Here is a 15,736-nt window from a genome sequence, read left to right as displayed (position 1 = left end):
ATAAAAACGAATTGAAGTTAATATTTGGCATACCTGTAATGATTTATATTTTAAATTTTTATATTTGCATTTTATGGAGAAAATGTGAATTTTAGGTAGACGTGAGCATGACATATGGTTGGTGTTCATTAGGGCAGCCTATATTTGTATTGTATTTTCAATTGGAGAGTGTGGAAAATTGGTCCACATTCCATTTCTCTCTCCCCTTTCTTCTCTCTCTTCTAAATGCACTTTCCTTCTACACTTTTTTCCTTTTTCTTTTCCCCCATTCATTTTTTTCTCTCTTTTATTTATTTTCCTTTAATGTACTTTTTAAAAGTTTCAATAAATAATTTTCTAATTTATTATTTTACAATTTATTATGACTCGTGAAATTAATTATATATATATAACCTAGGCAATTATACACATAAAATCTTTCATTACAACATAGTATGACATCTTATGTTTCATTACGAATTCTGTGTATAATTAAAATACCTTCTAAATATATAAATCTTATCGCCATAATATGATATATATATAGAGAGAGAGTAAATGAAATATGAAAATATAATACCATTAACTCTGTAATAGAAATCTGAATTCCTAATTTGGAGAAATAAATTTAATTTAGAGGAGGGTTTTTGTTGTTCCCACCAAAACGTAAGGGAATAAACACAGGAAAAAGAAAATTAGGGCAGTAGTGATGGGATAATAACACAATAAATTACCTGTCGCGAAAAGCAGACGACGGAATTAATTGCATTCCCGTTTGAAAGAAAAGGAGGGAGGGGATTAAGAGAATAACTGACTCATGCACGCAATTTAATGATAACTTTTGCTTGTAATAATCACCGGACCTTCCATCCAACACTCAACCTATTAATGACCCCAATCACTGCTACTTACTAAAGTACTTCAAGATTGTAATAATATTACACTGTTATATTACAGGAATATGGAACTAGATTTACATAATCTTTCCACTCAGTTTTTCACTGTTTCACACTCTACGGTTACGTGCGTACATGGATTTAATTATTAGAAGTGGGTGATGAGTTAATTGGTATATTTAATGGAAAAACAATATATAGTATGCCACCTGCATTGTCCAATTTATATAGGCTAATTGAAATTTGAGTAAATATGGTTTCAGTTTGAATTTTGAATAAACGTCGACCACATTTGTGCAAGTTGTTGTAATAGTTCAGCCTCTAGGTTCTTAATTTCCTTTGTTCTTAATAATATTTGAATTTTTTTATTATGATTTATCATATTCAACTTAATAAGAGTGGCTTTTGTGTTTAGAATTTTGATTGAAAATGAATCTAAATTAATCATTAAGGAGCCTCATCATAATTAATGGCTAATCATAATTATTTAAATATTAATTTGGATATGTTTCACAACTAATGGACACAAGCAAACAATATAATTGACTTAAATACAATCCAGACCGTCCCACTCTTTATATAATTCTTATATTCGAGTTTTTTCAAGTCACAAAAATGCATGAATATAGAAAATTAAATATCCAAACAAAGTACCAAAAAAGGTAGATTTTCAACAGGGTCGTCTCTAAATCGTAAAAGACTGCTTCATATGTGAATGAAATTTGCACAGTTAAATTCCGATCCGAAACATTCTTACAAGTAGTATGTTTCAAATTATTTATGAGTAAGAAGTTATAGAAAAGGATTGAATCATCAGTGAGTAAAGCCATGCATCTCAAATTTGTCATGTACTTTAATAGTTGGCCGTCTGTTTTATGTCCATGCATGCAGAATGTTGGCACTGCCTGCAGGAAATTCAGCATGTTATGTCACACAAGTTGAAAGTGTTGCACCCAGTACTATGAAGTCTGGGTTGTCAGAAATTAATTCAATAAATTAAAGCATTTTCAACCACATGCGACTATGCCTTGAATGATTCTAATTATTAATTGCCTTCCAGATAGTATATATCTGACTCCAACATTAGGCGTATTTTTGAAATTGATGAGTCAATTTCCAGATTGCGTTCTGCTCGCCTGCTACTTTCGGGCATCCATAGAAAGTGGTGCAGCCTTAACAACTATAGATTATAGACCTCTTCCAAAACAGCATCTTTTATATATAAATCTATACATGCGACATTCGCCTCCGAAATTCAGTCCCAGGTGGCCCTGAAACATAACTAAGTAACTACCCAAAAACCGGACCCCTGGTCCGTATAAACTTCACTTGCAAAATTAAGATTAAGACACTGAAATTTATAAAAACCACTCGACCTTGAAACGCTTGGTTTTAGTGTCTTTAAACACTGCACTTTCCCATTACCAGCCGTCTGCAAGAAAACAAAAAGCAAAGAATGCTGCAAATCCCAGAAATCAACATCAACTCAAAATCCTCATCGATAACACCATACCCAACCAAGACCTTTTCAATGAGTAATGCTCTTTCTTGGTCGGTGGAAATTTGTTTGCTGTATGTTTTTTTAACCTCACTCATCTGCACTGATGCTAAAAACACTTTAGCCCCGCATCACGTTTTGAAGAATGGACAGACTTTAACGTCGGACAACAAGCGATTTGAAATGGGATTTTTTAATGTTTCTTCGAGAAGAGATACCTCGAATCGGGACTTGAAGTACCTGGGTATATGGTATCGGGAAATCAAACCATTAACAGTGGTATGGGTTGCTAACAGGATGAAGCCCTTGCGTGGGAATGGCGTCAAACTTCTTATGAATTCATGTGGGCACCTCTTGCTTCGTGATGATGAAGGAAACATGATTTCCGTCGCCGGACTGAATCGGCCTACGGCCAGGCCTTTACTGGTGCTCCTGGATTCAGGCAATCTTGTTATTAAAAATGGTAAAAATCACTCTGATAAAAGGTACGCTTGGCAAAGCTTTGATTTTCCTTCTGATACATTGCTACCGGGAATGAAGATAGGTTGGGATATAAAAGCCAGGATGGACCGTCTTCTGACATCGTGGACGACATCCGAGGACCCGGGGTACGGTGATTTCGCGTTCAGAATGGAGTCGCCAAGCTCGCCTCAGTTGCTGCTGGAAAAGAACGGGGTAACTCAATCGAGGTGGGGTCCCTGGAATGGGAAAAGATTTAGTGGGACTAACATGAAGGAAAACCCAGTTTTCAGGACTGTTTATCATTCCAGTCTTGAAGGGGTTTATTTTATGTTTGAAATGTTGGATGACTCCATTTTACTGAGGTTGGTGGTGAATTCGATAGGCGCCATACAATTTTTGAAATGGAAAAGTAGCTCTCAGTCTTGGGTTCCAATGGTGACTTTGAATAAGGATATCTGTGATAGATATGAGTCCTGTGGGCCTTATGGGATTTGCAATGCCGAAGATCCAGGTTGCCGGTGTCTTAAGGGTTTTCTGGCGAATTCACCCCATGATTGGGGTAGGTTAGACTGCACAGACGGTTGCAGGAGAAAGAATGCTCTAAATTGTAGTGGTGATGATGGTTTTGTGAAGTTCAAAGGACTAAAATTGCCGGATAATTTTAGTGTGAGGAAGGGCTTGAACCCTAAAGAATGTGGGGATTATTGTTTAAAGGAGTGCACTTGCATGGCTTACACTAGCATTGATATATATGGAAATGGAAGTGAGTGTGTTGTTTGGTTGGATAAATTGGTTGATATTAGGGATTCTACTCACGACGGAGACGAGCTTTATATCCGTATGGCACGTGCTGAACTAGGTATCTACTTCATTAATTGCTAATGATTATATTATTTTGTTTTTCTTTAAAATTGCGGCGCGCTAACTAAATAACAAATATTCTAGTCGATCGTACTCTTATTTTACTGACACGTATACAAATAAGATTGATTACTTGTTTTGAAGTATACATTAATGTATAATAATAGAAACTATTCAATTATCTAAAAACTGCAAGTAACACATGATTACGTATCTACTCGTGCAACCTTGCACGTATATTACTTATCTAGTTTAAGTACTCCTTGACGCACCATTATAGTTTCTCTTCTTTTTGTTGTAAATTATTATTATACGTGTGTCTATTTGGTACATGCATATCATCTAGGAAGACATAAGATATCATCTCTTATCATAGTTATTTAAGAGAGAATTTGAGAAGAGAGTACAAGTGAAATTACAAGCTTTGCTCTTTCATTTGTAATTTGTTTATTTGTTCTTTTGTTTTCATCTCCCTCACACTATTGAACACTAATATATACTTCAAAGAATTTTTGCTAAAGTTCTTATATGAAGTTGTGAAGGATTCAGAATAGCAAAGATGTTATATTTTCTAGTTATATATCTCTTTAATTCACGATCTTCTTAACATGTTAGAAGGCCAAATTCCTACTTGGCTCAGTATCAATTAAGCTAAAAAAGAAACTAAAGCTTTTGAACATTGATACAATGGTCATCTGTGTGCATTGTTGTGCTTAATTAAGATAGGTATTTGAGGTGTCTTGTTCAGTACTGCTTCACCGTGCAATGGAGACCATGACTGACTTCCTGTTACATGTGCTTGTCCAGACTCTATTTCCCATGGTAAGAGGAAGAAGCAGGTTTCTATAATATCCAGCCTCCTTTTGGCAGCATTCCTTGGAGCAGTTTTCTGGTGTGCTACAAGCCAATTTAGATCCCTTACCAAGAAGGCAGACAAGCAAGGTACCTCAAATCACTTTTCTGAAACCAGGCTAACATCATATTTCAATCTCTTCAACAAACTATTGAGTAGCTCAATCTTTTTATGTCAAATTTTATTTCCATGCGGTTTTACTTATTTTAATTCTCTCATCTGGTTATATTTCGACATACGTTATAATACTACGAGGTTTAGAATTCTTGGGGCCATTCTTTATTATGGTTTTGCGTTTTGGCCCTTATCCTTGTACAAGTAAACTTATCAAGTTCAAGTTGATCAATTTTCTGTGAGGTAGATGGACTACAAAGAAGGGAATCCATTTCAGTTCAGGATGATGAGAATTACATTCAATTATTTGACTTGAGCACAATTTCTGCTGCAACCAATAATTTTTCCCTGACAAATAAGATTGGCCAAGGAGGTTTTGGACCAGTTTATCAGGTAATTTTACTACACTAGGAAGAAATATCTTGTAGAAGAGTACCATAAATGGCGTCAGGAATGCGTTTCTTCCATATGCTAACTCTGAAAATGTCATGCATCATGATCTTCAGGGAGAATTACAAGATGGACAAAAAATAGCGGTGAAGAGGCTGTCAGAAAATTCAAATCAAGGGCTCCAAGAATTTAAGAATGAGGTGAGACTGATCGCACAACTTCAGCACCGTAATCTTGTTAAGCTTTTGGGCTGCTGTATTGAAGGAGAAGAAAGAATGCTCGTCTACGAGTACATGCCAAATAAGAGTCTTGACCAATTCATATTTGGTAACTACTTGCTGCTTTGTGTTTTTTAACCTCCTTTCAAGCTCCAGAAGTAAATTATAATGACGAATCCAAAAAACTACTGCTCTACAAATACTTTTTGGATGTTTTGATATGCAGATCCAGCTAGAAAGAGACTGCTGCCCTGGGCAACGCGCATTAGCATTCTTAAAGGGATAGCTAAGGGATTAGATTATCTTCATTTCGGTTCAAGATTGAGAGTAGTTCACCGGGACCTGAAGGCAAGTAACATGTTGTTGGACGATGCGATGAACCCAAAAATATCCGACTTCGGTTTAGCAAGGAATTTTGAGGATGAGAGGGAAGAGATAACAAGGAGAGTGATTGGAACACAGTGAGTAAAAGTTACAATTTACTATTATAAGTACTCTTAATATATATCAGGATAGCTAACTCTGTCAGGGATGCAGCGGTTATATGTCGCCAGAATATGTGATGGATGGTCACTACTCGACAAGATCAGATGTGTTCAGTTTTGGTGTTCTCGCACTAGAAATCATAAGCGGCCGAAGAAACTGGGGTTTTCACCACCCTGACCATGAGTTTAATCTTTTAGGGCATGTAAGTAGATTGATTTACTTCCATTTCAAATTTAGACATAGATTCTGGTTCTGGGCATGCTCGGCTAACAGACTACAAACCTGCTATATAAATTTGTTCCAGGCATGGAAACTATGGAATGAGGGAAGGGAATTGGCAATGATAGATCCAGCAATAGAAGACTCCTTTGTGGAGGCTGAAGCCAGTAGGTACATCCAAGTTGGTCTTTTGTGCGTGCAGAATAGCTCTGAAGAAAGGCCAACAATAAGTCAAGTGGTCTCCATGTTGGAGAATGAGACTGTAACATTGCCGGAACCCCAAGAACCTGGATTTTTCACCCGAAGATCAGCTACAGGATTTGCTGTATCTCTGGAATGGAACCAAGACAGTGTTAACGGGCTGACAGTCACAACATTAACAGGGAGAGCATAATACAAACTGAAAACGAAGATCAAACGCTACTGATTATTGTGTTTGATGTATGATGAAATGAAAACAAATTGATATGCTTAACCAAAATTTGTGAAACTCTTAAGTCGTGCGGATAGAAGTTCCTCATAACAATTAAAAATAGGTGCGATGTTACTGACCTGGTCAGCAACATTTTTTGAGTCCTGACCAACTGTAAACAGCCAAAGGGCAGAAAATTTGCTATAATTGTTGAAGGATTCTGCAAGATTACCCCCCACTCTGTTTCTTGTCTGCCTTTATGTTTATTTCTGCAAATGGCTACGTGAATCTTGACCTAAATTTTGAAATGCCCATGATTGATGAGTGGGCTAGTAGGTTCTTATTTGACCGGCGACATTAACAAGAATGCAGCTGCTACTGAGAGATACCCACCAGTTTCTGGGACAGAGTACTCCGATTTTATTATCTCTTAGCTGACAGTTTGCTGAAGAAATGTGAAAATAGTAGCTATGTGAGAGCAGGCAAACACTTCAAATTTCTATAATTTTTTAGCATTCTACCATATATTCAGTATAGCAGCTAAAACTACTACTAAACAATATCTACTGATATTATATACCAATACTAGGAGTTTAAATAATGGGTTTCACAAACTTATCGTATGCTATTTCTAGAACTTTCATATAAAGACACGCACACTTACATTATATGGCGATTTTGTCTATGCATACAATTGATTGATGAACACAAAGACTCTATCATACCCACTCTGACGGACCCGTGTTGAATTATACATATAGAACTTAGAAAAATCTCCTTTAATAACTCAAGACTTATGGTTTGACCCAGCAAAAGTCTGAATAGTCGGCTTGTTTTTGTGATGAAGTGAAAGAGATCGCTATATTTCTTTATTCGACTTTTATCCCTTCTGAGTTCCACTCCTCAACTATCATTCACACTTTTGAAGTTCAAACCCCCTTTGTCCACATAGCTAAACGCAGTGGCAATGGGACATGCGTTGCCTGTCAATTGTAATTGAGATCATCATGAAACTTAAGACACAGTTTCATGCTCTCTACTTCTTCTTCATCGCTCAACTCTTCCTCAAGTTATCCATTGCAGTAGATAGCATATCTCCAAATCAAACCCTCCTAGATAACGGCACAACGCTTGTTTCTCGTAACGGAACATTCGAGTTGGGTTTCTTTAGTCCATGGAGTTCCAACAACCGATACTTGGGAATATGGTTCAAGAAAGTGCCGGAACAAACCGTGGTCTGGGTGGCCAACAAGGATGACCCAGTAGTAGATTTGTCCGGGACCCTCGCAATTACTCCATCTGGAAACATTATCATCACAAGAAACCAATCAAATATCGTCTGGACTGCAAATTCACCGTCAACAACTGTGAGTAGTCCAATCTTGAAACTTCTCGACAATGGAAACCTCGTCCTGACGAACAGTACGGCAATTGATGACGATCCGGACAGTTATGTTTGGCAAAGTTTTGATTATCCGTCTGATACGCTAATTCCTGGCATGAAAATTGGCTGGAATCTCAGAACCAATCAAGAATGGTATTTGACATCATGGAGAAGTATTCAAGATCCTTTACGAGGGGACTTTACATACAGGATGGCCCCGGGGGCGCTGCCTTCAATAATTCTCCGCCAAGGATCAGTTATTCTGTTCAGAAGTGGGCCTTGGGACGGCGTTCGATTTGGTGGCGCTCCTGTTCTGCAACAAAATCCAGTTTTCAATCCAATTTTTGTTTACGATTCTGAAAACGTGTATTATGCATTCGAAAACACTGACGACTCTATCATATCAAGATTTGTGATAAACCAGTCAGGGCTCCTGAAGCATCTTATGTGGAGCGAGACGCGTAACCAGTGGATTGACATAGCTAAAATGCAATCAGACGAGTGTGATGATTATGCAATGTGTGGGAATTTTGGTGTTTGCAACATCTATGGATCGCCAAGGTGCGCTTGCTTGACTGGGTTCACACCTCGACTGAGACAGGATTGGGCGCGGTTTGATTGGACAGGCGGATGTACCCGGAGGACACCATTAAACTGTAGCAAGCCGACGGGATTCAGGAAGTTTTCCGGGCTGAAACTGCCGGACCCGTCGAGTGGTCTGGTGAATAGGAGTGCAAGGAGCCTAGAGGAATGCGAGAAGGCCTGTTTGGACAATTGTTCGTGTGTGGCCTATGCCAAGACACAATTGAGTGGGTGTATATGCTGGTTTGGGAATTTGGTTGATGTCAGAATCTATGCTTTAGGTGGACAGGACTTGTTTGTTCGGATGCCTGTGTCTGAACTTGGTAATTCCTTCGTCTTTTAATCAATATATTCATAGATCTATTTAGTATACTGTAGATTATACTGATTACTAGTATGTTTAAACAATTCTAAATGTACTAATATGTTATTACAAAGAATCAAGCAACAGTTCCAAGAAAGCAGCTGTGATCGCATCAGTATCTGTGGCTTCATTCCTACTGTTATTGGCCCTAATCATTTGGTTGCTTATCCGCAGAAGGAGGTCGAAGAACAAAACTGGTTAGCATTTAACACGAAGGTCATTCTTTTGAAAATTATTTGAGTAGTTTACTGAGTCATCTCTTGCTAGCCTAACATTTGACAACTGATTCTTATATTACACGCATAATGACTTTCCAATCTGCTTGGCGTGTTGACTGATTGAATTAGTTCATCTGTCTTTATCATTTGAGAACCAGAAACTTTTTGCATTTTAATTGTGGTACATATTTTTATGATCTATTCATTAACTACTCGTTAACTGTTGTAGAACAAGTCTTTTGTCTGAACGGCTGTTGCAAATTCCAAGTGTTGTTGACATTCTGTTTCTGTTTTATGAGCCGTTATTTTTGCATTGCTCTTTTCCTAACAACTTCTCAATTAAAACCAGCCTTGGAAGATCAGCAACACGATAATCCAAGCCAAGATAATAGTGAAGGCATAGGAGATGAAGACCTGGATTTACCTTTATTTGATTTTGCCACAATTGCAGCTGCCACTGATGAATTTTCACTTGCAAACAAAATTGGGGAAGGTGGTTTTGGTCCAGTTTACAAGGTATGTCTTTGTCATAGAAACGCAACTATTCTTTCGTCCAAGTGTTTTTTTTTTTTTTTTTGTTGTTGTTTTAGATGAATTAAACCGTTAGTGCTTTACATATATTTCGGGTCGATTTCTTTATCTTGAATTTGATAATATGCAGGGTGCCCTCCCATCTGGCAAAGAGATAGCAGTGAAAAGACTCTCCAGGGATTCTGGACAAGGCCTCAAAGAGTTCAAGAATGAAGTCATTTTGATTGCTAAACTGCAGCACAGGAATCTTGTAAGGCTACTGGGATGTTGCATTCATGGAGACGACAGAATGTTGGTCTATGAGTACATGCCCAACAAAAGTTTGGACCTGTTCATTTTCAGTAAGTCTCTCAATCCTAGCTTTCAGTCATTTCTTATATAAATTTGAACACTGAACTCTCAACGTTTTCGATCAATCTGCCTAGATCAAACAACAGATACAACTCTAGACTGGCAGACGCGCATTGACATTATCGTGGGAATTGCCCGTGGACTTCTCTACCTTCACCGCGATTCAAGATTAAGAATAATTCATAGGGATCTGAAAGCAAGCAACATTCTTCTAGATAATGAGATGAATCCTAAAATATCAGACTTTGGGTTAGCAAGAACGTTTGGAGGTGATCAATATCAACAAAATACAAAGAGAGTCATGGGCACCTAGTAAGCAATTGCATGTGTCACTTTTCCTTTCTAGTCTTATTAATTTCTTCTACATCTCCTAATAAACTTTTCGTGTTGTTTCCTATAGTGGCTACATGGCCCCTGAATATGCAGTAGATGGATTATTTTCAGTGAAATCTGATGTGTTTAGCTTCGGGGTACTAGTGTTGGAGATATTGAGCGGCAAGAAGAATAGAGGATTCTATCATCCTGATCATGACCTCAATCTCTTAGGACATGTACGTCTATCAAAACTTCTATATATCTTCATGTAGAGCACAACAGTTCCGTTACAAAAATTTCTTTCTACCGCTGTTGAAATTCTTTTGACTTAATCAGGCCTGGAAATTATGGACGGAAGGAAACCCGATGTATCTTTTGGATGCATCAATGGTGGTGCCAAGCGCAACATCTGAAGTTTTACGGTTTATCCAGGTCGGCCTGTTATGTGTGCAGCAACGCCCTGAAGACAGGCCTACAATGCCCAACGTTTTGCTAATGTTGGACAGTGAACATCCAGTGATTGCTCAACCTAAACAACCTGGATTTTACCTAGAACGAACTATAGTCGACAGTGAATCCTCGTCAACAGGGAAAAAGCCTCAAACTTCGAATGAAATAACTATGACACTGCTCCAAGGTCGATAGAGCGCATTCATTTTTCACATTTTTTTTTCCATGCAAACAAATAAGAATATCACATAGGTTTGATACTGCAAATGTCTTAGAAGGACCTGTATACTAAACTGTGCAAATGTTAGGAAAGAGACAAATTATTGCTGCGAGCATGTAACATTAACGAACCTTAAAGCTAACTCCAGTTAAAGATCATAAAGGTAACAACCTAAACTTATGATGATTCAGAAATTTATTGCCCAGTTTCAATAAATTTTAAGATCAAATAAAGATGATACCAGAAACAGCAAAGAGCAATCTCATCATACCGGAAAGTTAAGAAACCACATGTTCAGTCAAAATACGTGTCTCCTCTTATTAAGCATTAGTCCAAAAATTAGGTCCATGAGCACGATTGACTTAACTTGAGTTTGTTACAAGGAGAATTGTCATATATAATTTGATGCATTGTATTCACTAATCACTAATTAGATACGTATTTTAGTAAAAGACCAATAAGTTGTTGGTGCGATGATAAGCGAGTTGGAGTCTAAGATAGATTTTTATCAATGAGTAAGAGTTCGAAACTTTAAACTCATACTTATCGAGAGGGGTTTAACTCTAATCTCGTATTGAGTAGGAATGGTTTTTTATTTTTTAATATTGGATATGAGGACAAATTGTGTGACGGAAAAAAAAAAACCAAAGACACGTACGATTAGTAGTACTTGAAGTTATAACCTTGTACTGTTTCATAAGAGCTCAACTATAACAGGAGGTGGCAATTAAAACTGGGGCATCGATCGCGCCCTATTTGGAGCGGGTTCGATATTGATTTTGATGGGTCTGGGACGGGTCCGGTTCTTTAGGATTCGGATCCAGTCATGTTCAAGGCGGGATATGAATTTTGTACCGAATCCACCCCGCCCCCCTCGAATTAAATATTCTTTTTATTATTTATTATTCATACGTAATATATTAATAATAAAAAAAATTAGTATTATATATATGTAAATTCTTAAACAATTGGCATATATCCAACTCTATATAAGAAATACAAGAAATAAAAAATTAGTTGATGAGAGAATTAATAATTTAGATGAATATATGTTAAGGTAATTATATTTAAATTGATATTATTTATTAAAAAAATAAAATATTAGTTGAATGCATTCTTTATATTATATAATTCATTATAAATCGTAAAATAATGTTATTTGATAAGAAAATTAATAATTTAGATGAACGTATACTATGTCTTATACAATTCATTTTAGATTAAGACTTATCCCTTTTTAAAAATATCTACATCTAAAATGATGGTTATTTTTAGTACATAATTTGAGACACTTATATAAGATATTAAATTAAGAATAAAACAAAAAAAAATCTAATTTCATCTATAATTTTATCACTTATTCGATTAATTCATTAATTAAATTTAAATTATTTTTTGCAGGGCATGGGTGCGAGACGGGGCTATCCATCCAGATAGACCCCCTCCAAATTCATTCCGTTGTCATCTCCAACTATAACCACTAAACTAAAACTTTATTAGTGAATAAAATAATTTTTTACACATAAAAATATCTCTATTTTTGTAACTGATCTTTTCTTGACTTTTATTTTTGTGCTTAAAAATTAATTCTACCTAAAACTTCCCATCATTGGTTTATAAATTATGAATCTCTTCCAAAAATGAAACTAAAATAGCAACATTGGTTGTAGTCGTAGTGAACAGTGGCAATAATTAAAGGGCATTTAGGTAAACCAAACTGGTGGCTTACAACATAAATGAAAATAATTATATGTCAAAAGTCAAAATTCAATACTTCTTCTACCTCTAAAGTCTACATAAATAAATTTGATGAATTATTTATTTATTTATTTTCTTTAATTACTAACGGTTGGGTGGTCGCCAGCCTCATAAACTTATATTTGACTTGGGATTTTTTTAAAATAAAAATATATAATTGTTAATTAAATTAAATAGTTATTAAAGGTATTTTATTATTATTATTATTATTTTCGTGTATTTTGCAACGTGTGATTAAGCTGAAAGAATAATTTGTCTCTTTTGTTATTTTCTTTTTCGGTTTTTGGAAAAATGAAGAGAATGATTTATGATTGGATATGAATGTGTTCCAAATTCCCCTTCCTTTCAGGCAAAAGCAACCGACAAACCCCAATGACTATGACCCTCTTTTTTAATTCAACACCAACGGCAACGGATTCTCTAAATTACCATTTTCCCAAATTACCCTCACCTATGTTATACCTACTCTTTTCACTTTCCATCAAACACTAATTGTTTCTTTTCATTTTGGTAATTAAAAGAAAAGAATAGATTAAATTCTTGTGATTATCTTAAAAAATATAAAATGTCACTTATATTAAAATTTATTGAAATACTATTTAATTTAATCATTGTAGCACGTCATTGACATTTTAAAAATTAAGTATTTTAATTCACGATATATTTAAATGAAGTGGTAAGCTTTATGTTTATTACATTATGTTTAAAAAAAGAAACTTTGTGCTCGAAATATTCCACCCCGTATAATTATTACATCCAAGTAATTTAGCTTTTAGAACTTAATTGAATTAGTGGTAAAAGCACACTCGATGTTTGTGTATTTTAAATTTTTATTATTTTTTTTCTAGAAGTTTTAATATATATTAATGATTGATGACGTTTTAGAATAATAATTAATGCTAAATTTTATAAATAAATTTGATCTTATAGATTCGTTTTTAATCTAATGTGTGAATATTTGTTTGATTTTATGTAAATTATTGTAGTTTGTTAATATGTTTAATTATATTAATTAAATTAATATAATTTATTATTATTATTAATCATATTAATATATTATTTGAATTGATATATCACTCTTAAAAGAAAACAATAATAATAATAATTAATAGGAGGTTCCCCTAAAAAATAGTATTAGATATTGGGAATGTAGGGGAGGGCAAGAGTGTAATTTAGAATGTGAAAGCAGAGAGTAACGGTGGCCGTGTCACAAGCAGAGCTCCTCCACCTCACATATTAATCCTTCCCATTCCCATTCAGTACTCGCACCAGCAACACCACGTAAACCTCATAAACCTCCCCCTTCCGCCTTCAGGAATCAGGCCTTCCCCTCTTCCATTTTCCGATACCCACACAAGGAAAACACAGAAAAATATAACACCCTATATACACACAGTTACTCCCCAAGAAAGAGGGCCGAGGGGAACGAAGCAGCAGCAAAGAGAGAAGAGCAAGGAGGATGGCATCCCAGTTGCCCGATGACTTCAAATGCCCCATTTCTTTAGAGATAATGTCTGACCCTGTTATTCTCTCCACCGGTCACACCTTCGATCGCTCCTCAATACAGCGCTGGTTGGACGCCGGCCACCGTACATGCCCAATTACCAAACTCCCCTTGCCCGAACCCCCTTCCCTCATTCCCAACCACGCCCTCCGCAGCCTCATTTCTAATTTTACCCTCGTCTCCTTCCCCGACCCCCAACACTATCTTTCCAATCCACAAACCCTCCTCCACCTTTTGCTTTCACCTTCCTCCCGGTTGGAAGATAAAATTAACTCGCTCGACCAACTCACCCGGGTTTCCAAGAGGGACTCGGCGATTCGGCGTCGCCTTACCGAGTCGGGGGCCGTGTCGGCCGTTTTAAACTGTATCGACTCGCCGGAGCCGTGGCTCCAGGAGAAGGCCCTTCATTTGCTTCTTAACTTGAGTCTGGATGATGACAGCAAGGTAGGGCTGGTGGCGGAGGGAATTGTTGGGAAGGTGGTTTACGCTCTCCGTTGCGGTGTTGGGGACTCACGCGCTGTGGCGGCCACTGTGCTGACTAGCCTCGCCGTGCTGGAAGTCAATAAGGTCACCATCGGGTCATATCCTGATGCAATTCCGGGTTTGGTGTCCCTCCTCCAGATTGGAAACTCGAGGGAGAGAAAAGAAGCAGCCACCGCTCTGTTCACGTTTTGTTCTTTTCCTGATAATCGGGTTCGAGCAATTCAGAATGGGGCTGTGCCCATTTTAATCCAGAATGCAAATTCGGGCCTTGAACGGGCTGTGGAGGTGTTGGGCCTATTAGCAAAATGCAAACTGGCGCGGGATGAAATGGGGAGATGTAGCCAGTTATTGGATATTTTAATTGGGATTATGAGGAATGGGAGTGCCAGGGGTGTGCAATACGCCCTGTTAACATTGAGTTCTCTGTGTTGCTATAGTGAAAAGATGGGTATGGAAGCTTTAAGAGGAGGAGTGTTTGAGATATGTGTTGGGTTATTGGAGGATGACAATGAGAAAGTGAGGCGTAATGCGAAAACTTTGATTCAGGTGTTGCAGGGGAAGAGAAAAAATGTGTGATTCTTTTTTCTTTTTTTTTAGTGGTTGAAGGTGAAGTTGATTGAAGTGAAAGAGGTGGTAAGCTGCGATGAAAATTTGCATCTTGGAGGTGAGTAGGTAGTTTTTGTAATTTTCCTGTTCTTGGAATAGATTTTTGTATAAAGAATGACATAAGAAAAATATTGTTCTTTCATTGTACATCTTCAATAATCATATGATACATGTGGCCTCGCCTGTGTTCGATGTTCCGGCAAATACTGGATATTGAAAGTTTGTCTGTGAAGTGGTTTCTTCACTCTTCATTTGTGGAACAAATCTCCCTGGTATCTGATTGTCAGTGCACACATGTGCATGCATTTGAATGCCAGTATATTGCTTTAGTAGTGGGGATTCGAGTGGGATATCAAGTTTACGTACTGGCTTTAATGGATCTTGAGTTTATTCTAGGAGCAACTCTGTTTATCTGACAAATAGTATTTACAGTTTCTGCGAACTGAAACCTGAATAATTAATAATTCAGTTATAAGTTCGGATTTCTGTTTCTCCTGTAAAACCGCTGAGTTGAAATTTGCGTTCTGAAGATATTTTATCATATAAATTAGTTATATGAAGTGTTAGCTACTTAAGTCTATG

The 15,736-nt window shown here is 36.8% G+C and overlaps 3 protein-coding genes across 3 annotated transcripts; all 3 read left to right on the top strand.

Moving 5' to 3' along the window:
* Window positions 2,301-6,620, top strand: LOC110012998 (G-type lectin S-receptor-like serine/threonine-protein kinase At4g27290). The gene is made up of 7 exons (XM_020698189.1): window positions 2,301-3,694; window positions 4,504-4,638; window positions 4,911-5,056; window positions 5,170-5,380; window positions 5,498-5,732; window positions 5,809-5,959; window positions 6,062-6,620. The coding sequence occupies exons 1-7, from the start codon at window positions 2,332-2,334 to the stop codon at window positions 6,368-6,370; spliced, it is 2,550 nt and encodes an 849-aa protein (XP_020553848.1). The 5' UTR covers window positions 2,301-2,331; the 3' UTR covers window positions 6,371-6,620.
* On the top strand, window positions 7,117-10,906 carry LOC105175472 (G-type lectin S-receptor-like serine/threonine-protein kinase At4g27290). Its single transcript, XM_020698190.1, has 7 exons — window positions 7,117-8,677; window positions 8,793-8,915; window positions 9,286-9,452; window positions 9,598-9,808; window positions 9,893-10,130; window positions 10,219-10,369; window positions 10,470-10,906. The coding sequence occupies exons 1-7, from the start codon at window positions 7,363-7,365 to the stop codon at window positions 10,776-10,778; spliced, it is 2,514 nt and encodes an 837-aa protein (XP_020553849.1). The 5' UTR covers window positions 7,117-7,362; the 3' UTR covers window positions 10,779-10,906.
* On the top strand, window positions 13,807-15,358 carry LOC105175437 (U-box domain-containing protein 8). The gene has a single exon (XM_011097872.2). It carries the CDS (start codon window positions 14,021-14,023, stop codon window positions 15,122-15,124), a length of 1,104 nt encoding a protein of 367 aa, XP_011096174.1. The 5' UTR covers window positions 13,807-14,020; the 3' UTR covers window positions 15,125-15,358.

The sequence above is a fragment of the Sesamum indicum genome, linkage group LG12 (assembly GCF_000512975.1).
Source record: "Sesamum indicum cultivar Zhongzhi No. 13 linkage group LG12, S_indicum_v1.0, whole genome shotgun sequence".
Taxonomy (NCBI): Eukaryota; Viridiplantae; Streptophyta; class Magnoliopsida; order Lamiales; family Pedaliaceae; genus Sesamum; species Sesamum indicum.
The sequence above is the reverse complement of the archived record's forward strand: the minus strand, read 5'-3'. Positions and strand labels throughout refer to the sequence as shown.

Coding starts and splice junctions, on each gene's coding strand:
- LOC110012998 (XM_020698189.1), top strand. CDS start 2,332: ATGCTGCAAATCCCAGAAATCAACATCAACTCAAAATCCTCATCGATA. Junction 3,695..4,503: donor TATGGCACGTGCTGAACTAG/GTATCTACTTCA, acceptor GTGCTTGTCCAG/ACTCTATTTCCCATGGTAAG. Junction 5,057..5,169: donor GTTTTGGACCAGTTTATCAG/GTAATTTTACTA, acceptor CATGATCTTCAG/GGAGAATTACAAGATGGACA.
- LOC105175472 (XM_020698190.1), top strand. CDS start 7,363: ATGCGTTGCCTGTCAATTGTAATTGAGATCATCATGAAACTTAAGACA. Junction 8,678..8,792: donor GATGCCTGTGTCTGAACTTG/GTAATTCCTTCG, acceptor GTTATTACAAAG/AATCAAGCAACAGTTCCAAG. Junction 10,131..10,218: donor AAGAGAGTCATGGGCACCTA/GTAAGCAATTGC, acceptor TGTTTCCTATAG/TGGCTACATGGCCCCTGAAT.
- LOC105175437 (XM_011097872.2), top strand. CDS start 14,021: ATGGCATCCCAGTTGCCCGATGACTTCAAATGCCCCATTTCTTTAGAG.